Source organism: Vombatus ursinus, unplaced genomic scaffold, assembly GCF_900497805.2.
Source record: "Vombatus ursinus unplaced genomic scaffold, bare-nosed wombat genome assembly UNPS02013174.1, whole genome shotgun sequence".
NCBI classification, from domain to species: domain Eukaryota; kingdom Metazoa; phylum Chordata; class Mammalia; order Diprotodontia; family Vombatidae; genus Vombatus; species Vombatus ursinus.
In genome coordinates, this window is record NW_020952952.1 from 1 (window position 1) to 26,598 (window position 26,598).

Here is a 26,598-nt window from a genome sequence, read left to right on the forward strand (position 1 = left end):
AGCTCTTGAGGGTCTGGGCTCACTTGACCACATTTGATCCTGGGGGGGCTGACTCCAAGAGGGGCATTTTCTTTCTGACTCATTGCCCCCACCTAGAGGTAACTTACACCATTCATCACATACTGCTTGGTATTGTTATCATCTGCGTGTGTATATCCTACCTTCCCTACAAGACTATAGTCCTACATAGATAAGAATCATATCTTATTTATCTCTGAATCTTCCTACAGTACCCTGCTTACAGGGGGTATTTGATCAATATTTGCTGAGGTGATAAATGAATGATAAATATGTCCCCTCTCAGACACTACTGAAAACGACTGAACAACAAAAGATATATTTGGCATTTATAAGAGGCTGAAGAACCTAAGACCCCAGGGAGCTTAGCCTGTTATCTGAGTCAAAATTTTATTTCCAGTGATCTAGGGACTAAAAGACATTGCATTGGTTAGCTGTGTAACCTTGGCACTTCAACTCTGAGTTGAGCCTCATCGGCAAAGTGAAGGCTTTGTGATCTCTGAGGCTCTTTCCAGCTCTAAGTCAAGATCTGTGATCTCCTGGTGAGGTGTAGGTGTCAGAGAGGGGCACAGGTGCACAAATATATCTTCTACCAACTCCTTCTTTTATCTCTAGACATATATAGTTATCCCTTCCACATCGTGACTTTCCCCATCTCAGCTTTGATATATCACAGGTTGATATAAGAAATTAAGTGGAAATTTTGGGGGAGTTTTGCAGAAGCCACAGATGACACCTGAAGACCAGCAGATGACACAGAAAAAGTTTAGAAACTCAGAAGTGCACACACATTTGTAGAGTATTGTATAATGTCAACATATTTTATCTTTTAATACCATAATAATTCAGACTTCTCTGGTACGAAGGAAGAGCCAAAAAAAACATAGGCGGATTTTCCAGATCTTGGGGGCTCCACGCCGCTAACCCCCTGTGATGTGGAAAACATAGCTATATACTCTAAACCAGGAGTGGGAAACCTGCATCCTCAAGGCCACATGTGGCCCTCTAGGTCCTCGAGTGTGGCCCTTTGATTGAATCCAAACTTCACAGAAGAAATCCCTAAGGTTCCCCACCCCTGCTCTCTCTAGCTTCTTCTTTATTCAGAGTTTCCTGAATCTGTTTCTTCCATGCACACATGCCTCACTCCCCTATCCTGGAGCAACTCTCAACCTTTTCCATGTACCCGTGTCCATGGTTTTACTTGGGATACCTGTATATGTTCTCTCTTACCTACATGCCTGAGACTACCTGAGATAGAGGAGTTCTATAGTTCTTGCTATGGGAGAGAGCCACAGAATCAATGGGGAGGGGAGAATCCAGGCTCCCTTGGACCTGACATAGCAGTCCCTGCTATTTCAATGGTGGGCCAGAGGCTCCTCTGCCTTTGAAGCCCAGCCCTACTCCCCTTCTCTACATTCTCTAGCCCCAGCTCCTGTTTTATGTAAACAGCCATAAGCCCATGAGCTGTGTGTGTGGGTTGGGGGGGGGGGGGCGTGACTGTGGCATTTATCAGGTCTCTGGCCATCCAGCAGACAGAGCTGGATTTAGATTTAGATGCAGAAGTCATTTTCTCAGCAGGGAGTCTCCAGTCTCCCACCCACAGAACCCCTACAGGGCCAGTCAGAGACATGACTCTCCCAGCCCCCCCAAACCCTAGCAGTGACTCCTCCTCCAACTCCCTCTTTCCCTTTCCTTAGTACCCTAGCATCAACCACTGGCCTAGCCGCCCACAAGGAAGAGATATGATTGGGTAGCTGGTACTTCCTGTCCCCTTCAGGCACTGTAATCATCAAAAAACTAGACATCAATGAAAATGGAGTATACAGAGAAGCATGGGAAGAAATACATCAACTGATGCAACATGAAGAAAGAACTAGTAAAATAATATAATAATATAAATGGAAAGAACAGCAAAAAAATGAAGCTGAATATTAATTATAATGACTGAGCTTGGCCCCAAAGATGAAATATAAGATTCTACTTCCTTCCCTTGTTTGAAGAGTTAGATATGGAGGGGCAGCTAGGTGGCACAGAGGATAGAGCACCAGCCCTGAAGTCAGGAGTTTAAATCCAGCCTCAAACCAAACACTTGACACTTACTAGCTGTGTGACCCTGGGCAAGTCACTTAATCCCAATTGTCTTATTAAAAAAAAAAGAGGTAGGTGTGGACCACTGTATATACTATCAGACTCAACTTGACATATTGATTAGTTTTACTAAACTGCTTTTTTTTTTCTCTTTCCTTTTCATTCTTTGTTATAAGGGATAGCTCTGGGTGGGAGAAGGACAGAGGGGTATGTTTTATAACAAAGGTGGTGTAAAAACAAAAGATATCTTTTTTTTTAAGCTAAAGATATACTGGTCCTCTTGAGCCTTGGCTCCTTTGTCTTACTCTCCACACCCTTTTTTATTCCACCCCAACTTTTCTCCTTTCTATTTCTTCACCCCACTCCATTCTTTCCACTTTCCGCTCTTCCTGGTACTAATCAATCAGAAAATAAGGGAAGAAAATAGGACAAAAGGTGGTGTTAGAAAAGAAGAATCAATTATTAGAGAAATGCAAATCAAAACAACTCTGAGGTACCACATCATACCTATCAGTTTGGCTAACATGACAAAACAAAAAAAAAATGATAAATGCTGGAGAAGATGTGGAACACTGGAACACTGATACACTGCTGGTGGAGCTGTGAACTGATCCAACCATTCTGGGGAGCAATTTGAAACTATGCTCAAAGGGCTATAAAATTGTTCATACCCGGGGCAGGTAGGTGGCATACTAGATAAAGCACTGGCCCTGAAGTCAGGAGGACCTGAGTTCAAATCCAGCCTCAGACCAACACTTGACACTTAATAGCTGTGTGACCCTGGGCAAGTCATTTAACTCCAATTGCCTTAAAAAAAAATTTTTTGTTCATACCCTTTGACCCAGCAATGTCACTTCTAGGTCTGTATCCCAAGGAAATCATAAAAATGGGAAAAAGATTCACACCTATAAGGGCAGTAAAATTAATGCTGATTTGATTATCAAATCCTACGAAAGAGGTAGAAAGGGTAGTAAGGCTCTTCAGGTATCAGCAGGGTAAGGATCCATTCCCTTTTAAAAAATTTTTTATTTCTTTATTTTTTTAAAATTTATTTAGTATTTTAATTTTCCCCAATTACATGTAAAAACAATTTTTAACATTTGTTTTTGAAACTTTCAGTTCCGAATTCTCTCCCTTCCTCCCCTCCTTATCCTCCTCATTGAGAAGGCAAGCAATTCAATATAGGTTGTACATGTGTACTTATGCAAAACATATTTCCATATTAATCATATTGTAAAAGAAAACATAGACCCCCCAAAAAACCTCAAGAAAAGTAAAGAAAGTTTTAAAAATGGGAAAAGAACACACATGTACAAAAATATTTATCGCAACTCTTTTTGTGGTGGTGAAGAATCGGAAATTGAGGGGATGCCCATCAATTGGGGAATGGCTGAACAAGTTGTGGTATACGAATGTAATGGAATACTATTGCGCTATAAGAAATGATGAACAGGCAGACTTCAGAAAAACCTGGAAAGACTTGTATGGACTGATGCTGAGTGAAGTGAGCAGAACCAGGAGAACGTTGTACACAGTAAGAGTCATGTGATGACTAATTTTGATAGACCAGATTTCCCCAGTAGAGAGTCATCCCTCCACCATCCTCTTGGGCTGACCTGTATAATAAGGCCTCTAGCTGGAGAGATTAGGATAACTCCGTTGTGAGATGTGCTCTGGAGCAGACTAAGCAAAGTACAGCCAGACACTAGGATTAAGAATGTCAGTCTCTTACAGTGCCACCCTACCCTCTCTCCCATCCACCAATCTGAACCCAGCTCCTTCCCTACCCCAAACCAGGGCAGGTTAAGTTATTTGGGAGAAATAATTTAGTCTCTATCAAGTGATAACAACTTTTCATTTCCCGACACCAGCAAGGTTGACTGAGTCCAAGGTTGGAATAGGGGTGGGGTGAATGATCATTGAGGAATCAAAGCCTTTTTTTTTTTTTTTCAAATTTACTTTCCTCAATAGATATAACTGGTCTTCTTCCTTTGGGAGCCTAGAGAAGAATTGGTGAGAGCATCCTGCCTCAGCAGAGACCTAATACTTCTTCTCCATAAATGAGGACCAGGGCACTTGTGGGGTTGGTTCTTTATTCTTTGAAACAGACCACTCTACTCTATCCCTGCCTCTCTCCCCACTCAACTCCAGGTTTCAGTTTTCCGTCTCCCTCACTCCTCCTCAGTGGTTGGGGCCTGGGGAAATTGGGGTTTAACTTTTAGATAATTTGAGATTAAAATCATAAATAGTTTGAGAGGGGGACAGAGGACCTGGGCACTGGAGGAGAGCCAGTAAAGCAGTGTAGTATGGGTAGGAGAAGGAAGGGAACTGAGGTGAGTCCTCAGGCTAGGCAGAGAGAGTCTAGGCAAAACTGCTGCACTTGCCCAGGCCAGCTGCTAAATTTACCCAAGCTGACTCAGCCCAGATGCCGGGAATGGGCAATGGGAATAAGGACACTGGGAGCAGTGGGCAGAGCCAGGGTGAGGGAAACAAGTTAGGAGACAGGGGATGGGAGTCAAAACGTGCAAAGACAGAAGGAGCTTATATCAGAACAGAACTGTAAGTCTCCCTTGGTGTACCCCTATCCCCTAACTTTAATCCATCAAGCAGTCTATTACATGATTCTGGACTCAGTCCAATGCTTAGTTCTTAATGCCTGTGCCTGGCACATAGTAGGTGCCTAATAATAAATGTTTGTTGATTGAATTCAGGGAGAGTAAGGGTTATGGGGAGTGGTGAGTCTGCTGGGAGTAGGCAGAAGATCAGAGACTGGAAAGAGAAGCGAAAGTCTAGAGGAATCATGGGGGTACGTGAGTACATCAACCTCCATAGGAGTCTCCTATTCTGAGTTACTGCTCTTTCCTCTCAGTAGCAAGGACAATATGGGGGAACTTCTCTTAAAGAACCTGGGGAAACTGGCCTGGTTGGGGGAGGCAGAATAGTGGGGCAGCTAGGTGGTATAGAGCCTAGAGTCAGGAAGTACTGAGTTCAAATACAGCCTCAGACACTTACTAGTGGTATAACCTTGGGCAAGTCACTTAACCCTGTTTGCCTCAGTTTCCTCATCTGTAAAATTAGCTGGAGAAGGAAATGGCAAACCACTCCAGTATCTCTGCCAAGAAAACCCCAAATGGGGTCACAAAGAATTGGACACGACTGAAATGACTGAACAATAACAGAAGAGTAATAGTTTATAGTTACATGGCGGTTTACAGAGCACTTTCTTTAAAATGGCCAGTTAGGTAGGTAACTGCTAGTAATATTTTTTGTAACATTTTGTTTCTAAGCAAACAGTCTCAGAAAGGTGGAGTGATTTGTCCAAAGACTACAGTCAGTGAGAGGCAGAATCACATTCTGTCAGAATTAGAAGGGCTCGATGGGATTGGAAGGCACACTACAATACATCTAGTTCAAATGTCTCATTTTACCAATCAGAAAACAGAAGCCCAGAGATGTGAAATACCTTACTCCAGTCACACAGGACTTGAACCCAGGTCCTCTAACTGTAAGACCTTCTATTGTGCTTACCACTGACCTAAGAGATCCTTTACTTCAGTCCTCTCCCTTTCTAGATGAACAAATTCCAGGTCTCAAAAGATTAGACTTGTCTCAGGTAACTCAAATAGATTTGGGACCCGGTCAACAAGAACGTTCCCTCCAAAGATGTGAAATCAAAATTCAGCCATGACTGACCATTCTGTGCCCCGCTTGTCCCATAAATTGACCTGAGAGGGTCCAGTCAATGTACTGAGGGCCTTTCTCTTCTTTCTGTTGATATCATGAAGATACCAGCAGAACATATGGGTCATTCCCAGAAGCTGGTGGCCCAGTAGATAAAGAACTGAGCCTGGTATTAGAGAAACTTGAATTCAAATCCAACCTCAAATACTTATCTGTGTAACTTTGACCTTTGATTTTCTCCATTTCTCCAACTACAAAATGGGGACAATAGCACTTACCTCAAAGTGTTGCTGTGAGGATCAAATATGATAATATTTATAAAAGCACTTAGTACAGTGGCTGGCACATAGTAGGCACTATATAAATGCATATTCCTTCCCTAGTTATTTTCTGTTACAACTTAAGAAGCCCATCATCTTTTTTTTGATTATACATTTTTAAAATGCCATGATTTAATAACTGTGTGATTTTAGAATAAAGGAGTCTGTGGTCACACAGTTAGCAAATAACAGACAATATTTAAACCCCTCTTCTGTTCCACTATAGTACCCAGAGAAGCAGACAGTATGAACTAGCCAAGCAAAGACAGCAGGAATCTGACCAGCTTTGTGACCCTTCCCAGAATTCTATTCACTTGACGGTGAAAGAGAGGAAAAGAAACGGGTCTGGGTGTCTGCTTGGATCTCCTCTATTGGAAAGGCTAGTGGGGTTTGGGTTGAAGAGGGAATGGAAGGATCCAAGGATTTGGAAAGTTTCAGACTAGCTTCTCAATATATTTTGGTGATTGATTGGAGTCTTTGATGCCCCCTAACCTGACTGAAACCAGTCTGGGCTGTAATGAAAGGAGATTCTTCAATACAAGTATGCCCCCCTGTGACCATATAGAATAACACAACTTAATTGACTGGCCAATTCCAACCTAACCAACTCCCTCCCCCTCTAACTACCCTAAGATTAATGTGAGGGATTTAGGGTTCACTCTCAGATTTCCTCCTGGCATGCAACTCCATCATGGGAGGAATGTGGTAACCACAGATGAAGTGGAAAACTCAGCAAAGAGAATGGGGAAGTGTAGAGGCTCCAGATTAGGGCATTAGCCCTGTTTGATTCAAGCACAAATTCTCCAACATGGGATTCCCCATCCAACCCAATGCTGCCTTATTAGCCCATCACTTCATACTTTGTCCATTTCCTTTCCAGCTCTTAGCAACTAAGATCAGGGTTAGTGATAGCCCCAATCCAGTTATCCCTGCTCTAATCTATGCAATAGTCTCAGCACAGACTCTAAGGCTACAGAGCATTTTGGCTGATTGGGGCTAGAAATCTTTACCTCCTTATTCCCTGTTCTTTAGAGGGTAAAGCTATACATCCAGTCATCCAAGTTTGTAACCTTGGAATCCTCCTGCACTCTTCACTCTACCTCCCTCACTCATATCCATTCCGTTGCAAAGTCTTGGCATTTTACCTCCACAGCTCTCTCATTCATCCCAAGCTCTCCACTCACAAAAAAAAACACCACCTTATTTCAGCCCCTCATCACCTTTCAGCCTTCCAACGGCTCTGTCTTCCTCAAGAATCTCCCTTCTTCAGCTCCACAGAACTGCAATAGTGATATTCCTAAAGCATTAATCTAACCATATTATCACCCTCTGCTTTAAATCACCAGTGGCTCCCCATCAATCAATCAACAAACATTTATTAAACATCTATTGTGTGCTAGGTGTTGGAGATCCAAAGACAAAAATGCCTTCAAGAAATATTCTATTGAAGAGGAAATAAGCATTTATTAAACACCTACTATTGTGCCAGGCTCCATGCTAAGTACTTTACAAATATTTCATTTGATCCTCACATCAACCCTGTGATGTGGGTGCTATCATTACCCTCGTTTTACAGTTGAGGAAACTGTGACAAACAGAGTCACACAGAGTCACACAATTAGGAAGTGTCTGAGGCCAGATTGGAACTCTAGTCCTTTTGATTCCAATCCTAGCACTCTCTCTCCCCACTGTACCACCTAGCTGCCTTCTTTTAAGGAAATATGTATACATAAAAACAGAAAAACAATATATATAAAGGAGATGCAAGGTAACTTGGAGGTTGGGAGGGGAGCAGCTGAGAGGATTCAGAAAGGCCATGTGTAAGAGGTAAAATTGAAGCTGAGCTTTGAAGGAATCTAATGAATAGAGGAAAAGAAGAAGTGCATTTCAGGCACAGGATAACAATCTCTGGACCCAGAAAAGACCCCAGCAGCCAGCTAGTCCAACCTCTTCATTTTGCTCATGAGGAAACTAAGGCCTATGGAGGTGAGGTGACTTCCCCAAGGTCACAGAGGTAGCAGCAGAGTTAGGATTAAAACCTAGGTCCTATGACTCCAGAGCCGCTGGACCTGATGGAAGCTAACTTGCCAAGGCACAGAGATGGGACGGAGACTGTCATGGGAGAGACACAAGTTGGCCAGTTTGGATGGACCTCAGAGTGTGTGAAGGTCCAGTGTGTATCTGGAAAGGTAGTCTGTCTATAGGTAGTGACGGATTTGAAATGCTAAGCAGAGGATCCACTGAAGTTTCCAGGGGTTAACTGTACCATGTGCTTTAGGATGGTACCTTGGATTGTTTGATTAACTACCAATTGCCTTCTATTGTGTGTCCTTCATTTCCAAAGAGGAACAGTGACATCACAGGGTAATGTCTCCACTGTTTCGTGAAGTGGATTTAAGTGAGGCAGAGTTGCATGAAGTCATTAGCCTCTCTTCCGGAGTCATTGAAGTCCAATGGCAAGACAAAAGTCAAGATGATGGGGGTTTGGCCTGTGATTTGGTGGATAACCTTAGTGTCTTCAGCATTGGACCAAGCTCTAAAAGTTCCACGGGGCCTGTTTCAGCTGCCTTCATGGATGTTGGAACAAATTGTTCTCATCTGCCCATTCCACCAGGGGAAGTCTTAGAATGCTTGAAGTAGACACCCCCTAACTCACAGATGGGTTTTGAGGCTCCTCAGTTACCCTCAACCTCTACCCTATTGCCTCTAGGATAAAATTCAAACTCCTCTGTCTGGCATTTAAAGCTTTTCACAATCTGGCTCCAACCAATCCTTCTAGATTGATTACTCCACTTCACATCAATTAGGTCTAGCTAAATTATTTCCACACACAGCGTTCCATCTCCTGCCTTCCACTTTTTTTGGGGGGGGGCCCTAGGCAATGGGGTTAAGTTAACTTGCTCAGGGTCACACAGCTAGTGAGTGTCAAGTGTCTGAGGCTGGATTTGAACTCAGGTCTTCCTGAAACCAGAGCCAGCGCTCCATCCACTGCACCATCTAGCTGCCCTTCCTTCCACTATTTTCGTAAGATATCTCCCACACCAGACATGTATTGCTTCCTTAACTTCATCTCTTAGAACAGCAACATTCAGCCTAAGGACCAGGCCCTACATATGACCTTCCTTCCTCAAAAAATGATCATAAATTATATATACATATACCATATATATTTGTTATCTACTAATTTGTGTATATATTGTCATCCCCATGCCACTCCCATTACATACTATAAGTTCCTTGAGGGTAGGGACTGGTTAATTTTTGTCTTTGTATTCCCAGCACCTAGCATAGTGCCTGGTACATAATAGGCATTAAATAAATGATTATTGGTTGGTTGATTCCTGAAGCTCATCAGGTCCTGGGATTCTCCAGATTGAGAAAGAGGTGTATGAGGGTGAAAGGGAGCTCTCTCCAGGTGCATCTTTGTGGTGAGTGAGAAGTCTCTTTGCTCATTACCCCTTCCTGAATAAAAATGAATTAAATGAAGTGTAGGGGTCCTGGGCTTACTGATTTGAATCTTACCCCTCCTTCCTCCAGCCTTTACTTCCTTTCAGTAACCTCTTTAAAAAAAACCCACCAACATACTAATCCACTATGAAATGCTTCAAGACCTACCTTCATAGCCTCCCTAGTCACTTTCTTATTTCTTCCCCTCCCCTTTAATTAGTCCTCTACCCTAATACCCTCTCTAATTGACACCACCCCTGCTGTTATTATCCCTTTTTCAATTGCCTATCTGATCTCTGATTATGCTTCCCTATCCAATTATGACCCTTTTGTATCCCGTGGTATCAGTCAAAATACGCTGGGCCATCCAAAGAAAAGACAGCCTTTAACTCCTACTGTATACAGAATTGGTTGGTGGAAAAAAAAAAAACCAAAAGAATTGGTTGAAGAACTAGGTATGTTTAAATTGAAAACCTAGTTCAAAAATTATAATGGTCTCCAAATATGTGAAAGGTTGTCATGCTGGAGAGGGTTTAGACTTATTCTGTGTGGTCCAAGAGAAAAATTAAAAGCAAAAAGGCTGAAGTCACAAGGAGGTAAATTGAGGCTTGAGGCAAGGAAAACCTTTCTAACAATTAGAATCATCCAAAAGTATCACAGACAATCCCCAGAAGGCAGTGTTTGCCCCTCACTAGAGATATTCAAGGAAAGGCTGATGTTATATATTACAGAATGTTATTGAGGGAATTCTTGCTCAACTAGAAAAAATCTAAAGATCTTTTCAACTCTGAAATTCTGTCGTTTTTAAGTGATGTAGAAGATAGTCCAGTATAAGAGGAGGTCATCTGGTTATGTATGTGAGAAAACAATAGATGGAGTCCAAACCGCAGTGATGTGTGAATTACTTGGGACACACAATAATTGACAGGGTTTCAGTTAAAAACAAGCCAACAACCACTGGGCTTTGTTTTCTAAGCCCTTTAATTGAGATCGGTACAGAGTTGATCCAGGCATAAGATTCCATTTCCCCCATTTCTCATTCAAAAAATAAAACCGTAAAAGCTCAAATGGCTGTTTGTTCCTCTGGTTTCAATTGTGAGGACCTCCAGGTCGGGGTACATGTAGGGTTATAGAAGAACAAAATGAGACGAGGTGAGAGAATTCTGCAGGAGTAAAGGGGACGGTGAGGGAGAACCGTGGGGGGCGGGACCAAGTCCGAGGTCTGGGAACCTATGGCTGGGGGTGACCCCCTCCCTGCTTTCCCTGAGCGGAGCCCTCGGCCCGGAATAGCGCCTCCTCGGTCTGGCAGATCACATCCAGGATTTCCCGGATACAGTCTCTCAGCTCCCCGGCCCTGCGCCCGATCTCTCCCCGGCCTCCTGGGGTCCCGGGTGTGTCTAGGCCCCCGGGCAGGCTTCTCTCAGGCTGCCCAGAGACACCCGAGGCTTCTGTGTCGCTCCCTTCGGAGGAGCAGCTCCGGGCGCCGCAGTCTGGGGCTTCATCTGAGTCCGAGTCCGGGGCTGTATGGCGACGGATGCGAGATACGGCTTCCCGCAGGGCCCCGGCATAAGGCCCTGGGTCCCGCACCCAGCCCCGGCCAGCGGGCCGCCGGACCCTCGCCGCTGGCTCTGAGCCTCGGGTGCCATCCGCGCACCTCTCAGCCACTCCGCTAGGCCCACTAGGGTCCGAGCTACACTGAACGGGGGACGCCCCCAGGTCCAGCTCTCTGATTGGGAGCCCCAGGATGCGGGAGGCGCGCTCCTCCAGGGAGGGGTCCTCCGGCTCCCTGGCCTCAGCATCCTCATCCCATGTTTCCGAGCAGCCCTTGTTGGGCTGATGAGAGAGCCGGCTACTCTGCAGTAGCTTTTGGCATGGGGAGGGGAAGGCTTGCTCCTCCTCTCCCTCCTCTTTTCGGGGCTTTCGGAAAGCCAGGGAGTCCCCCCAATCCCGTGGCCCCGGGGAAGGCAAAAGCTGCACGTGTTGGATTTGAGGGGTTGGGATGAACTGGGCCCGAATCACAACGCACGTGGCGTCAATGACAAACACTCCGTTTTCCCTACCAGAACTACGGGGGCTGCGGGGCACAGTATGAGCTCGCTGGGTCTCCTTCCAGTCGGTTGGAAACTTGGAAGGCCTCTGGGACCCACCCCTCTCTCCCGGGGACTCTTTCTCTCTTGGGCCCCCAGGGGCCCAGGGTCTAGGAAGGGTTTGGCTGTGCTGAGGCGGCTGGTCTCCAGGGGAAGGACCCCAGGTCTTGCGGGACCAGCTCTGTTCTCCTGCTCGTTCCCCTTCAGAGGTGTCCCTGAGAGGGAGCTTGGTTCTGGGTGTCGTTTGGGGGGTGCCAGAGGTTACTGTTTCTGCTCTTGTGGTCTGGTTGGCCCCAGGTTGTGAATAGCTCTCGCTGCCGTTGCTATTGAGACCCACAGGAGAGAACCCAGGGACCTTGTCTGAAGTCTTCCCTCCAAGCCCAGGCCCTCCACAACCTGGAAATCCACCCAGGGTGCCCCGGCCCTGCCGAATCCCCCAAGCCCCTAGAACGTCGCGGTAGATCCGCGGATCCAGCCTCTTCCTGGGGAGCTCCTCCCTATCTTTTCCTTCTACAGAAGGGGCCGGAGCTAGTGGGGCGGGCAGCCGGGGAAGCTGCGGGGGCCGTTTGGCCCCCAGGGTCCGGTGGGGGCCATCGTAAGAAGGCGGAGCCACGTAGGGTGGAGGCCGGTCCCAGCGCCTCCTAGGGACCGGCCCGGCGGCGCCTCTCAAGAGCAGGTGGGCTTCATAACTGGGAGGCCCAGACGGCCGCCCCACCCGGGGCCCCGCGCGAGCTGCAGCGCCAGGCTCTCGTAGCCACTGCGCTGCTGGACGGGGCGGGCGGCCGGACGGCCTAAGGTGCTCTGGCAACCAAGGGACCTGACGGGCCTTAGGCGGGGCGGCCTTGGGAACATTCCCAGGTTCGGGGCGGGGTCCACCTCCGCCCCGGGCTCGGCCCAGTGGACTTCGGGGTTCTGAACGGCAAAGGCCTGGAGGGCTCCAACTTCGACCCCCACCTCCCTTGCGCCGCTTTCTCTCTGTTTCTTTGGCCTCACGCTCCTGAGAGGCCGCCTTCCTTTTCTCTTGCTCCCTCGGTCGGATCTCGGATGGGTGCCCTGTCCCCCAGTTGGTTGCCTCTTGCAACACTCGGGGCACCCATGCCCGGCGAAGCAGCCGCTCTGGGGGCTTCTGGCCCAGCCCATACCTGGGACAATAAGCAGGAACCCAGGTGAGCGGTCAGTGAAGCTAAGGGACGAGCAGAGGGAACCACGGGGGAAGTAAAGAGTAGCCATGAAGATTAATGGGGTGGGGTGCGGAAGGGTTATAGAACCAGGTTGGGGAGGGGGAGGGGATAAATATGGAATCTTTAATGGTGGTGACTATTTAGGTTCTCCGGGTAGCTTCACACACTGCCTCCTTGTCACACTTTAATCGTGTAAGCCTCACACAATTTCCCCCTCTATCTCAGATTCATTAATCCATGTCCATCTCTCGTTCTCCCCCTCCCCCCGAGGTAATCCTAGACCCACCCGTTTTGAGGGAGTGGGAGTGCAGTGAGGCTTAAGCGATATCATAACAACCAGTATGTAAGTAGTGGAGAGGTCAGGACCTAAACTGCCCTTCCTTGTGCCCTTCTCCCAACCTGCTCTCCCAATTAGCCCTCAGACTCACCTGTGGCTTGAAGGTTCCTGGGCCCAAGGACCCCCAGTAGGGTCCATGGGCTGGTGAGCAGGGGCCCAGCGACTGTAATGACAGGAGATGGTCTTCACTTCAATCACTAACAGCTTGGACTTCTGTACCCAAAAGCAGCCGGCAGACTCTCCATCATGGGGCTTTCTGGGGCTGCCTGGCCCCTCGGAAAACAGCGGGCCATCCACCATCCTGTTCCACCCCAACCCCAACCCCCCACCCACCCACCCCAAGAGCCCCCTCCTAGCTTAGGAAGCCTGTACCCGCTGCAGAGCGGCGTACACAAGGACTGGGGACTATATATACCCGAGCACACGTGTGTGTCTGTGTGTGTGTGTATGTATGTGTGCGTGCATGTGACAAGGGCAGTTGTTCTGTGTTGCTACTTCTCCCACACAGCACGCGGCAGTCTTCGGTTGCCGACCTGGACACTCCCCACTTCCACCCCTTCCCCCCCAAACCCAAGCGGGACCAGTTGGAAAGTGGAGAGGATTCTTCAACTCGGGACCAGAGGTCATCTCCTCTTCCTCAGCCCTCAGAATTTCTCCCCCCTACCCAATGTTGCTGTCTTAACCCATTACTCTACAGTTAGTCTAGGTGCCCTGATACTTGGGTTCTATCCCTGGCTTTCCTTGACTCTAGTCTGCTTCTCCATTTAGAATAAGAAAATGTCCCTTGGAATTCAAGGTCTTCGCTCTCCACCCTCTGCCTGTTTCCATGGGTTTGGGGGCAGGGGAAAGGGAGGGGGCGGCCCCAAGGCTCTTGGGGGGCTATTTTTAGCGGTGGTGCGGGCGCAGGAGAAGATGAGTAACCCGCTTCTCAGCGGCGGAGGGAGGAGGCGGTTGTTTCGTGCTCAGCTCATAGCTGAGAGCTGCTGTTCCCAAGCTCTAAAGTCCCGCCCCTCCCCCCCCCAACTCCTCCTTACTTCCTCCATCGGTGACACTAGGGTCCTGCTTTGGAGACCACACACCTTTCACCCTACACTATCACTATCACCTACACAGTTCTAGGTGTTCCCGGTGGAGGGAGGGACCATAATGGCAATCAGTCTCTTCCCCCACTAACCCAGAAGGTAGGGAGAAGAGACGCTCCCTATCATGGCCACACACAACTCTGGCAAGCTCTGAACTACGAGTAGGATGAGTTTCTACACTTTTAGGAAATAAAGATGGGCAGAATGGAAATGCTCCCAGTTCTGCACCCACCTTTGTGCAACTAAGCGAAAATGAAGGACAAACAAAATGCCGTTTTGCATTTGCTGGACCCCTCCCCTTCCCATTTTGTGAATACACTTTCCCCGTTGCTGCCTTGGATGTCCACCTGTCACTGGTCCCTCTTTTGGCTAAGATAACAAGAGCAGGAAAGGTTGTTCTGATGCTCTCGTGGTCCCTTCCCCCAGCACTATTACAGGTGGTTCCCAACTTTACCATGGCAATGTTAGTAACAGCACAGCCCACGCCAAACCCACCATGCAGAGACTTAGCAACCATGCATAGCAACCATGCTAGCAATTCAAGCGGAGGTAGGGAAGGATGTAGTTCCTGGGGAAGCACAGGTAACATTTCTCCCTTACCACTGACCCTCTTCAAAGAAAGGAGGGAATAATAGTGGAGGAAAATGGATGGGACTTCCAAATTGACCCCTTAACCAAAGAGGTCACTTAGGGTTCAGAGGTGGTAGTGGTAGATAGCAAGGAATCCCTGCACTTCCCCTGGTAGGAAAAAGGATGTGAGTATATGGGGGTGGGGAGAGGGTCAGCAGTGGTTGTTACCAGGTAGGTAGAGAATGGATCAATAGGAGGCATTCTCTACCCTTTTTTAAATCTCCCTTTAAATGCCCACTTCCACTGAGGCAGATAGAGAAAATTCAAGATCCTAATTCCAAATGTTCACGTCCTCATCATTATTCCTTAGAGAAAGGACTTCAATAACATTACTTATCTGCCTCCTCTTCTCCCCACCCCATTCCTGCCCTGAGCCCAGGTACTTACCTAGCACCAGTGATTGTAATAACTAAGCAAAGGTGGAAGTGCCTCTGTCTCTTATCCTACCATAATACTGGGTCTTTTAAAGTTTCTTCTCCAAACTCTCCCCCACTACCCCATGGAATGTGCATACTCCCTAACTCATCTAATCACTCAGAAACCTCCCTCAAGATCAGGAATGTGCTGTGTAGGCCTATGTAGCATGGTGGTGGCTCATCACAGTAGCACCTCTTTATCTAGGGAGTATCCTAGGACTTGTACCCCTCCCCCACAAAGGCATGCCCTGAAGCCCATGCCTTTTCTCCAACAGCCTCCCTAACTTTAAGAAACCTCAACTTTGGGGAAGTAGCATAGGGAAGAATAAGAAGTGAAGAATGGAAAATGAGTTGTTCTGAAACTGTTAAGTAGGGAAAATGCAAGGCAAGATTGAGAGGTAGGCTAGCATTTGACCCTCCTGTCCTCCCACTTCCCCTCCAGAGCCCCCACCCCAGGACTCCCTAACTCACTGTTTGAGGTGCCATTTGATGGCTTCTGTCTGCATGTCAGTACTCAGGCAAGTGAGGATTAAATGTGTTACCTCTGGAACTGTTGCTCTCCCCACCCTGCCACCCAAACCATTCCCAGCTTTTAGGAAAAGCAGCAGAGGCAACAAAAGGGATTTGCAAGCTCACACACTGTGCAAGTTCAGCAGAATTTAAGCCCAGTCCTGCCTTCCCAGCACCACTTGGGGGGGGAGGGGGTTCTCTGGAACATTCACAGCAGGGAGGTGTATGGGGTGGTGATGTTGGGAGGGGGCTGGGCACTAACTTCTGTCTGTAGGGGAAAAGGGCCCTACCTCCTCTCTGGAGATAGTGTACTTACAAGGGATTAACTTCGGCTCCCAGTCACAGCAGAGGGACAGGAGGCTGGGAACATGGAAGGACGAGGTTTGGGTAAAGGAGAGATGTGGAGTGTAATGAGCCTGTTCTAGGAGACGGAGGTGTGTGGACCCACAAGTACGGAGGTCAAGGTCATCGCCCCAAAGAAAACACGATACTGTAGGATATGGGCATCCTTGTCATTTTAATTAGAATCACTATGAAAAATAAATCTGAACTAGCCATCCTGAACTTCCCTTTCCAACTCCCCAAGACATGGGAAGCACAGCAGGGGAAAAGAGAGCAAGAATCCAAAGGATATACTCCCCCACCAACATCATTATAGGAGGAAATGGCACTGTCTCCCTCCCACCCCCTAACTCCTTTTGTATCAGGAAGAATAAAAACATTTTTAGAGGTTCATGGTACATTATCTCAGGACACAGGAGCAGGGTATTTGCTGAGAGGACTGGGGATCTCTTAGAGATCAGAATTACCTAGGATGAGGGACACACAGCCCTTAGTTCAAACAGGGGATCGGTGCAGATGGTTGATGCCTGGGCTACAGGTTACTCTTTTGAAGTGTGTGGGTTTCTATGTTTTCCTACCCCTTTATACCCTGTCTGTAAGGTAGGGTGAGTGGGTGAGCTTCATAAAGGGCATCAGAGCCTCTAGTATCCCATCCAACTGATCACAGGTATGGTGCATTCTACGCATTCCTCCCAACTCAGCTCAGGGCTTCTCTCCCCCTGTGAGCACCAGGGCCTGCAGTATATCAGACAGTGACACGATGCCCTTTACCACATTGTTTTCTTCCACAACCACCAGCCGGTGAACCTGGCACAGAATGGCAAGGGAGAAAGAAAAGGAGCTTTCAAGCTAAGCTCAGTGAAGTAACTTTCATGATCCCATTCCCTATTTCCAAGCCTCCCTCTTCATTCCAAGTAGTCATGGCTTTTCCCTCATTCCCAAGTCTTTTGATTCTCCTTCCCTACCTCAGCTTCCACCAGCCTATTAATAATTGTCTCCAGAGTTTCATGCTGGTAGCACTTGAGTACACCCTCAAAATAGTGGGACCGATGCTGCAGTGCTTTTGTCACGGATATATCCAAGTTGTTATAGGTTTTTTCTGCAGCCAAGTTCTGGGAAAATGAGGCAAAGAGCCCAAAAAGCATGATTTCCAATTCCCCAAACCCCAATTCCATCCCACTCCATCCCACCAGAAATGGAGAGCTCAAGAGAACTGGGTCATCTCTCAGTCCACACTCAGCCAGTAAAGGATTTAGCTCTTTTCTCACATCAACATGTGGAGGCCAGTAAGTGTTACAAAAGCCCCTGAACCTACAAAGAAGAATTACCTCCTTTTCCTTCCCACATTCCCCAATCCTTCCTTCCTTTTTTCCTACCACCTGGTCCTCTGAAGTCACTCACAATAACATCAAACTTGGAGTAGATGTCCACCACACGACCTGTGAAAATAGGGGCATCTCAATCAGAAGGGCTTGGAATCCAGCACCGGAACCCCTGCCACTGCCCACAGAACACCCCTGGGGACACAGACTTCTCTCTACCCCTTCTTTTCTCCCTCCCCAATTCCTTACCTTTCTCATCTACCACAGGCAAGGCAGAGACCCGGTGCTGAACAAAGATGCCCAATGCAACGTAGACAGGTGTGGTGGTACGCACTAAAGCAATGTTGGCATAAGTGCCTATCTGGAGCTCCTCCAAAGACTTAGACATGAAATCCGGTTTAGGAAACTCTGCAATCTGGTAGGGAGACCAATCAACCAGACAGCCAGGTCCTTCAAACAGCCCTCAGACACCAACTCCCTAACCCAGTCCAGCTAGGCTTCAGTGCAGTATATGTGGGGATGGGAGAAGTCAGAGAGGAAGAGAAATAGTACTTACAAAGAGCTTGAGGAACTTGAGGATACGTTTGTGGGTGAGGATATACAAAGTGTTGCCGGAATCAGGGTCAATGACTGGCAGTCTATGGATCTTATTTCGGATCAGTGAGGAAACAGCATCAAAAAGGCTGTAGAAGGAAATAGTAATGATTAGCTCTAGATGAAGGTTATAGAGGGTTTGGGGGCAGTGAGCAAGGTCAGACCACCCACAAGGCATGTATGTATGGGGTCACTACTCCCCCCACCCTCTCCAGGTTCCCTTTGATGATGATGATACTTTTCCATTCTAAAAAAGTGGGTGGCATCTCACCTGGCATTAGGAGAAATGCAGACAAGAGGTTTAAAGGAGTCCTGAAGGTACACCTCTGAGAGAAGAAGAGATGGTTTACACACAAAATGCCACCAAAGAAAACAGCTTCCTAAGGAAACGTTCCAGCCCATTGTCTCCCTGTGACCCCCTACTACAAACCTCTCCAGGTTTCTATCTTATGTTCTTCCAGTTCATAGATCTGTACCTGGAAGAGAGATAACATGGTTCAGGGCTTTTATCACTCTGTTCCATTAGCCCCCTGATAGCCTGTTCCCTGGGAGATGGAGCAGGGGACCAGAACTGTGCACCTATGGAGGAAGCAGACCAGAGGCCACAAAGAAGACATTGTGGAAAATCAGTGGCAGGGCTTGGAGATAGAAACTGAAGAGGAATCAGTTGTCCCTGACTATGGCATCAGAATCAATGGGCTGTGGGTTCCTCACCAAGGCTGACTTGTAGTAACGGTGTAAAATATTGATGAAGTCAGTGATGGTCAGCATACCTGGAAGCCAAATGGATACTTAGCAAGTGTACTGCCTTCCCCACCGCCCTCAGATGAGGGAATCCCAAGTGCTACCCTCAACTTCCCTCCATGCCTAGCATGATGACATCATCCTTCCCGTGGACCCCTGCTTACCCACAAAGCTCTGTTTCTTGCTGTCCCATAACGGTGCTGCCCGAACTCCATTTGTGACAAGGGCAAAGAAAGCTTTCTTTACCTGCAGGCAGGGGATGAGTAATAGAGAAGGAAGGGTCACTAGGACAGAAACTAGAGGAGAAGAGGCATAAGAGGAAAGTAGGGTAAGAGAAGCCCTACAAATGGCTTTGGAAGGGATATAAAAAGCTAGAGGCCTCAGGGAAAGGGTAAGGATAAAAGCCTCACTCACCTGCAGGGAGGTATCAAACACAACCAGTTTGGAGCTCGTGGGGATCAAATCATAGCATCGATGGGATTTCATGAAGCAGGTATAGACAGCACTGTTGGATTCTGGGGTCTCTGCAGAGAATGAGGAGACTAGTGTTCTCCCTTCATTCTGCTGCTGACCCCTGCTCCCCCACCCCCTCCCCCACCTTTCTGTCAAAGAAGAACACATACTTGAGGGCTGTAGCTTTCCAAACACTAAAGGTGCTCTTCACAAAGCCCTTGCTATCCCATCCCCCCTTGCTCTTCTTGCTCCCACAAAACCTAGACAAGGTCTTTCTGAATCCATCTTATTCTCAGTTTCCCCAGACAGAGACCATTTCATCATCTTTCAGTAGGACTCTACCAATTCCTGTCAGGTAGAGAATACTCTACTCAGAGTTCTCCCAAGGAGAATCTCTCCATAGCCTGTTCTTGTCTGGAAGGTTCTTGTCTGAGCTAAGTCAGAGCTAAGTTTTCCCATCATAACTTCTGTTCATTCCCTCTTGCTCTTCATCTTGAATAGGAGAATCATTGTAAGAGTAGTGTGATGCTTCAGAAAGCTTTTGATGGGAATGTGACTGACTGCCTCATCCATGCCATTCCAATTCAATACCATGTTGGCATATGTCAGTAAGAGGCCATGCTGGATGGGACTTCCTGCTCCCTGTGTTCCCCTCCTGCCCTCTAAGATTCTGAGGATAAGTCTAGGGCCAGGTCAGGCTGGCTGGAGGATCCTGGAAGTCCATTTGATGGGTAAGAAAAATCCACAAACAGTCTGTATTAGTAGTGAGGCCTTGGGAGAGAGGGCAAGTTCAGGATCCAGTGAACACTGACACCATCTCCAGCTCAGTCTTTTTATTCTTTGTCAAACTGAGGAAATATCCATAGCCTGCACTGCCCTACTTCATACCATCCTGTGCCCTGTGGTTTGGTTTTGTTTTTTTTAATATAAGGAAGAGAGCTGCCTCCATCCTTTATCCTCAGCCATTATTCCAAACCCCATGGAGCCTCTACAGTCTCTGAGGCTAGTATAAAGGTCTGTCTGGGAAGTCCACGGTAGCTTCAAGGAGTTCTAGGAATGGTCAAGAGGGGCATATTTAGAGCCACCCAACTGGCTTTCCTACTTTCCACTCTTAATTCATTCTTCACACTGCTGCACCAGTAATCTTCCTAATGTCAACAATCTTTTCAATAGTTTTCAATGGCTGCCCACTGCTTAACGAATTAAAAGCTCTTTATACCCTGGCACCCAAGGGTTTCCATAACCTTTCAACCTCCAACCTACCTTCCTAGTCCTATTTCATACTACTCATTTTCTTATACTCTACTTTCAAGCCAGACTAGACTAGCCTCTATCCCCTCTTCTCATCCTTCTCACTCCTCTTCAAACCTGTATTGTTCTCCTTAGTCCAATTAATTCTCCACTCGATATCTCCTAATGCTGAAAGTCTCCCCCTTCCTTTAAAACTCAACTTAGCTACCAGTTCCTTCCCTCTTATCCCAATTCAGTCAAAGTGGTCTTTCCTCAAATTTTACATGCTACTTTTCCTGGACCACTCCTTCATTATAATAGTTATTTGCGTACATGTCTTGCCTTCTACCCCTTTAAATGATAAGTTCTAGAGAGGCAGTGTGGCATAGTGGATATAGGGTTGTCCTGGAAGCTGAGATCAAGTCTACTTCTGACACATACCAGCTATGTGACCCCAGGTAAGTCCCTTAACCTGTCAGTAGGCTAGGCAATTCTCTAATACTAAAAGTTGCAGAGAAGGTACTGATTGAATTGGTAAATGGAGCCTCCTCAGCTGGAAGAGGTTCCCTATACCAGTGAAATCACAGGTCCAGTCCTGATCCTGCTCCCTCCCCTTCAGGCAAGGTTTGTGTCATCTCCCTGGAGTCTTAACTTCCTAGGGCAATAGCCTGCACATAACAGGTGATTAATCAAATCTTCTTTTTAAAATAAATAAATGGAAGAAGATCATTTCATGACTTTTGGGAGATGCAGTTGTAAAGGTAATTCAGGGTTCTTTCATAAAAGAGTTCGGGAACACTGTAGGATTGCTAAACTCTGTGTCTTAGATTTTAGTACTATATCCCTAATCCATTCTATTCCTGACTTGAGATGCTGGGAAATTGTAGAAGTCTTCAAAGCCATCCCAGATTTGGAGGTACACCTCAGGGTGATCTAATTATAGATGCTGGGTAATAAAAGGCTGGCGGTTCCTGGCTCTGGGGTATTTAATAGGTAACAGGGACTTCCAGGATGTGGTCTTCCAGCCTATAGTACTCCCACTGACAACAGTTCAGAACCCTACCCTGGGGAAAAAAAAAAAACCCAACTAATTATCTACATCACTTATGATAATCTCAATAAGCACCACTATAACCCCAAACTTATTCCTGTTGTTCTCTATATAAGCTATTGATTCCAATTCTTATGAAGTGGCCTAATATCTCTGGCTTTTGGCTCTGCCATGATATCTCCAGCATGTACAATGAAAGAGAAACAAAACCTGCTGAAACTGAAGACAAATTATAGTCTGGCCTCTGCTTTTCACAGAAGCACTCATCCTTTTTTGAGTACATGGTGATGAAATACATTACCTTCCAGAGCTGGGGTGCATTTTTCCATACCACTCTCTGGAATAGTGACCTGGAAGGACAAACAAAGGAACTAAGCCTAGCTTTGGGTCTACTAACCCAGCTATGTTCCTTGTAGCTCTGGAATCCACTCCTCCTCCAACATTAAGGTAGGCAGTATAAAAGAAAAAGGCTTCAAAACTGACACTACTGGGGGCAGCTAGGTGGCACAGTGGATAGAGCACCGGTCCTGAAGTCAGGAGGGCCCGAGTTCAAATCCGGCCTCAAACCAAACACTTGACACCTACTAGCTGTGTGACCCTGGGCAAATCACTTAACCCCAACTGCCTAAAAAGAAAAAAAAAAAAACCTGACACTAATGATTCCCGGCCTAGGCTAGGCTCCAAAAGCTTCTGAGAAGGTGGCCCAAAGTACGGACTTACACTTAACTCCCAAAGAATCTGCTATCAGGGTCCAAAAACAGGACAGTGGGATTTCACTGCCTTCCTCAAGTGCTATCTTGAGCATAAGGACCATGCCACTTGGTCCCTGCCAGCAGGAGAGTACCCTAGAAACTGGCAGCCACTAGTTGAATAAATGAAGGGTAAACACAAAACATGTTCTGTAGCTAATATGCTTTTTTGAAATCTCAACCCAATCCCTTTTGTCAGTTCAGCTGATCAGTCAACAAGCATTTATTAAGTGCCTACTACATGCCAGGCACTTCTTTAAGCATTGGGGATACAAAGAAAGGTAACAAATGGTTCCTGGTTCCCAGAGTTCAGTCTAATGGGGGAAAAAGGGAAGGGAACAAATATTTATTAAACACTTTTTACTATGTGCCAGGCACTGTGCTAAGCACTTTACAAATATTATCTCATTTAAGCCTCACAACAGGCAAACACTTATGTACAAACAAGACACATACAGGATAAGTAAGGGATAGTCTCAGAGGGAAGGCACTAAGATTACGGAAGACTTCTTGCAGAAAAGCCAGAAGGTAAAGATAAGGAAGGACAGCGTTCCACACACGGAAGGCAGACAGTGAAAATGCTCAGAGTTGGGAGATGGAGTATCTTATTTGAGGAACAGCAACATCAGTGTCATTAGATCTCAGAGTATGTGGAGGATAGTAAGGTATAAGAAAACTTCCAAGGCAGGAATGGGCCAGGTTTTGAGGGGCTTTAAAAGCCAAAGAGAAGATTTTATATCTGATCCAGAAGAAAATATGGAGCTAAAGGAGTTTATTGAATGGGAAGAATGACATGGTCAGACTTGCACTTTAGCATCACTTGATGAGCCAGAGCCTCCCAAAGACAAGAGAAACACTAACTGCCTCTGCTTTCTTGTCCTACAGAGAGGGTAAAGGGATAGTTCCTGCCTCCTCCCCTTGCTCAAAGTAACCAAACCTTGGGTAAATCTCTATACCTCCCCAAATCTGGGACACCTGGAAATGTCAATGTTACCCAAAAGGAGTTATGCTGATTTTTATCTGTACTAGCAGCTCCAACTCAACATACTCAGAGAATGGTTCCAAAAACTACACTTCTGCCCCACAAGCTTTTGCAAAAATCTGAGGCTAAAGGTCTTGACTGAGGTCCTTCTGCTGGCCGGTGAACAAAGGGCAAAGGCAAGCTGAAAGGGCAGCTCCCCACCCCCAAAGGAAGCAGAAATCTCTCTCCATTGCTGCTATTAGCAGCACAGGGCAACCTGTCAGCCACATGTGACATTCTGGCAATGCCAATGGAACAAATCTAGTCACCTGCAAGTGAAGGTTACTGAGCAATATAGATACATACATGTACACAGGAGATATATTCAAAACACAGACAAGACCACACAAAACAAAGAATCAAAGACTGGCTCATATGAAGAGAGAAATCAAGAACTGGAGCAGTTGTCTACTTTGGCATTTATATACTACCTTATATTGTGGTAATTTTTTCATACACAAATATCTTATCTCCCAAACCAGAATGTAACCTCCATGAAAGCAGGAATTTAAGAACCTAGGCATATGGCAGGTACTCAATAAATATTTGTTGTTGATCTTCCACTAAGCTTCCCACTCTGACGCCTCACTACATATGGAGGTAATTTTCAGTTTTGCATCAGATACTAGAGTACAATGACAAGTCCTATACCAAGCCAGAATGGCTTAGACTACAGGCTCAGTGATTAGCCCAGCTAAATTCAGAGAAAATCATCACCAAAACGATGGTTACCAAGTGATGATTTTTTTTTTGACACAGAAACTTATAAATCCATCCAAGCTGTAGAAAAGCTAAAATCTTTATTGGTGGGGAGAATATTTATATGGATGGAATCACAGATTATTTGAATTACTGTAAAAGATTATGATGGTGATGTACACAATGACATAGATGGTCAGAGAGCTGCACTAAGATAAAGAATGACAAAGACAGAATACACACAAACATACATATGGCTACATGACCTTATCATCTTTACGGCGATTTTTCCACTTGTATTATCTGCTCCTCACAAATTTCTGCTCCTTCCTACCTCCCAGAGGTGGTATGGAATGAACTGAAATAGTAGGGTACTTATGAATGTGCCTGGGAACAAAGTTGCCATGTAAACTTAAGGGAGTAATAAAGGGGCACAGATGATTTGACACAAATAGACATTTGCACACAAGGACTGGAAAGCTGGATTTGAACAAACACAAATGCACACAATCTATACAAATGTATAGATCTGGTCACAGATACATTTAGAGGCAAACCTAGACAAAGATAATTACAGCTAGGTTTGTATAGCACTTTAGTTTGCAGAGCCCTTTACATATATTATCTTATTTGATACAAAAAGTCACTCATGAGATACAAAGTGTCACTTAGGAGAACATATCTAGAACTTCAAGCACAAAACGTCAAATAGTTACTGAGTGCCTACTACGTGCAAAACCCTGTAATTAATTTATAAGAACTTCCCAGAGTGAGGATAAGGCAAATAGAAGGTTATCCAATAGCCATGGTTCTTCCCAGGATGTCTTCCAAGGGCATTTCTCCCATGCTGGCCAAATCCTTCTTAGCTATTTCCTTAAACTGGAAAGTTGGGCTCTTTCAGAGTACACACAATTTTACTCAGTGATCTGACTGAGGACAATTTAGCTCTTAGTACATGAGCTCTTTACTGTTTCCATCACAGTCCTTAGGGATTTTGTAGATCGTTGGGTCCAACTGCGCCTAGAAAGATGAAGTAACTTGCCCAAGGTCAGTTCATTGATGGCAGAGTTGTTATTTGAACCCAGTTCTCCTGGCTCCCAGTCCAGTCGAGAGCACTTCCCAAATCTACAATGTTGATCGTTCCTGTATCATTTTTTGGAGGTCCCAATTTTCCTCTTAGCAAAGAAAACCATTTTTTTTTTAGAGGGAGGGGTAGTGAGGGATAACAGCTAACGTGAAATGAGTGGGGCGATCCCTGGAAGAAGGACCACCGCAACGGCAACGCTCCCCAACGATGGGCTGGCACAAGCGCCCCGCGCCCTAGGCTCCCTAGCACCTAGGGCTGCCCCAGCCTGGAACGGGCCCAGGGCCTAGGAAAGGGAGGAGACTCGCCTTCAGGAGAGCAGATCCAGGCTACCACCCAGCTTCCTAAAGCTAGTTGGGACCCAAGGAGACCTCAGCGTAAGGGCAGCCGGGCTCTGTGAGGGACAGGGGTCACCGATAAGGTCCAGCCCAGGCAGGAGACCTGATGTCCCTGGCCCCCTCCCTTTCCTTCCTCAGCCCGGCAGTGGGGTCCCGGCTGGCCCCGGACCGGAGGCTCTCGCCGCCGACCCCATCAGCTCGGAACCCCCTCCCGCTCACCGTCTCCATCCCGCTCCACGCCAGTTCCTTTCGTGCCCTCCGGGCCACTTCTTTCCGGATCCGCCCCTTTCGTCACTTCCAGCACCAACACCTAACTTCCGCCGCGTCACGCAAGGACGCGCGGCCTCCGCCCTTCCGGTAGCGACCAGTCGCCTGCGAGCGGCAGAAGGGGCGTTGCCTTTCCCCCTCCCCTCCCGGCTGCGTCCGGGCCCCCAGGCCGCTGGTGGCGGCGCTACCGAGCGACTCCAGGCCACTTGTATTTAAAATGCTTTTTTTTTTATTTGTCCTTTAAAAACAAACTTGGAAGAAGCAAAATCCAAAACTTGCCCTTTGCCTCTCACAACATAAATTATGTACAGTTCATAATGATCGCCGATACAAAACATGCCACGGACAGGGGCTCTGGGGGCAGGAGGGGCGAGGCCTAAAAAAGGGGGGGGAGTCATTTCATCTGTTGTTACGAAGGACAAACCTTGCTGTACAGCATACACAACACAAAATAAAGTCTTCACGGGATTCACACTTGTCAGCGATTTTTTTTTTCCAAGGGAGGCTGAGGGAGGGAAAGGGGGTAAGGAGAATCCTGGAGATGAAGGGGGAGACTTTAAATGGGGAAACTGAAAATCGAATATGTGCAAGTGTAAACCAACCCAAAATACAAACACGGGATGGGGGGGGGCGCTTCTGATGCAATTATACAAGCGGGGAACTTAAAAACAAAACAAAACAAAAAACCAAAATTCCAACCTTGCAGCTTGGGTCTGAGTTATAGTTTATATAAAAATTAAAAACTGTATAAGGTTTCTTCACTAAGATCTACAGGACTATCAGATACCTAGCATATGCTTACAAAGTCTGCCCCCCAGACCCCTTTCCCTCCCCAATCCCAAACCCTAACCTGGGCTCCAGCCCAGTCTGGAGCCAGACCTTCTGGGGCCAGTCACCAATGGGTATG

General features: G+C 46.7%; 2 protein-coding genes across 3 annotated transcripts; both read right to left on the reverse strand.

Annotated features, from left to right (window-relative positions):
- Nucleotides 1-10,567: 10,567 nt before the first annotated feature.
- On the reverse strand, nucleotides 10,568-13,459 carry LOC114040449 (dendrin-like). Its single transcript, XM_027858559.1, has 2 exons — nucleotides 13,251-13,459; nucleotides 10,568-12,783 (listed from the first exon to the last, which is right to left on the reverse strand). The coding sequence occupies exons 1-2, from the start codon at nucleotides 13,457-13,459 to the stop codon at nucleotides 10,785-10,787; spliced, it is 2,208 nt and encodes a 735-aa protein (XP_027714360.1). The 3' UTR covers nucleotides 10,568-10,784.
- A 2,833-nt stretch (nucleotides 13,460-16,292) lies between these two features.
- On the reverse strand, nucleotides 16,293-25,722 carry LOC114040450 (5'-AMP-activated protein kinase subunit gamma-1). 2 transcript variants are annotated; one of them, XM_027858560.1, is made up of 12 exons: nucleotides 25,644-25,722; nucleotides 21,835-21,883; nucleotides 19,214-19,323; nucleotides 18,964-19,045; nucleotides 18,770-18,828; nucleotides 18,486-18,531; nucleotides 18,327-18,381; nucleotides 18,018-18,144; nucleotides 17,711-17,876; nucleotides 17,541-17,578; nucleotides 17,105-17,251; nucleotides 16,293-16,946 (listed from the first exon to the last, which is right to left on the reverse strand). In XM_027858560.1, the coding sequence occupies exons 1-12, from the start codon at nucleotides 25,650-25,652 to the stop codon at nucleotides 16,842-16,844; spliced, it is 993 nt and encodes a 330-aa protein (XP_027714361.1). In that variant the 5' UTR covers nucleotides 25,653-25,722; the 3' UTR covers nucleotides 16,293-16,841. The 2 variants fall into 2 exon arrangements, with proteins under 2 accessions (XP_027714361.1, XP_027714362.1); XM_027858561.1 differs by lacking the exon at nucleotides 21,835-21,883 and having other exon boundaries at nucleotides 25,644-25,709.
- Between the last annotated feature and the right edge of the window lie 876 nt (nucleotides 25,723-26,598).

Bases quoted from the DNA above. Each gene is read 5' to 3' on its own strand.
- LOC114040449 (XM_027858559.1), bottom strand. From the start codon at position 13,459: ATGGTGGATGGCCCGCTGTTTTCCGAGGGGCCAGGCAGCCCCAGAAAG. The intron at 12,784-13,250 runs GTGAGTCTGAGG...TTATTGTCCCAG, and splicing joins CAGGAACCTTCAAGCCACAG to GTATGGGCTGGGCCAGAAGC.
- LOC114040450 (XM_027858560.1), bottom strand. The intron at 19,324-21,834 runs GTAATGTATTTC...CATTCTCTGCAG, and splicing joins ATGCACCCCAGCTCTGGAAG to AGACCCCAGAATCCAACAGT. The intron at 18,532-18,769 runs GTGAGGAACCCA...TCTCTCTTCCAG, and splicing joins GTTACTACAAGTCAGCCTTG to GTACAGATCTATGAACTGGA.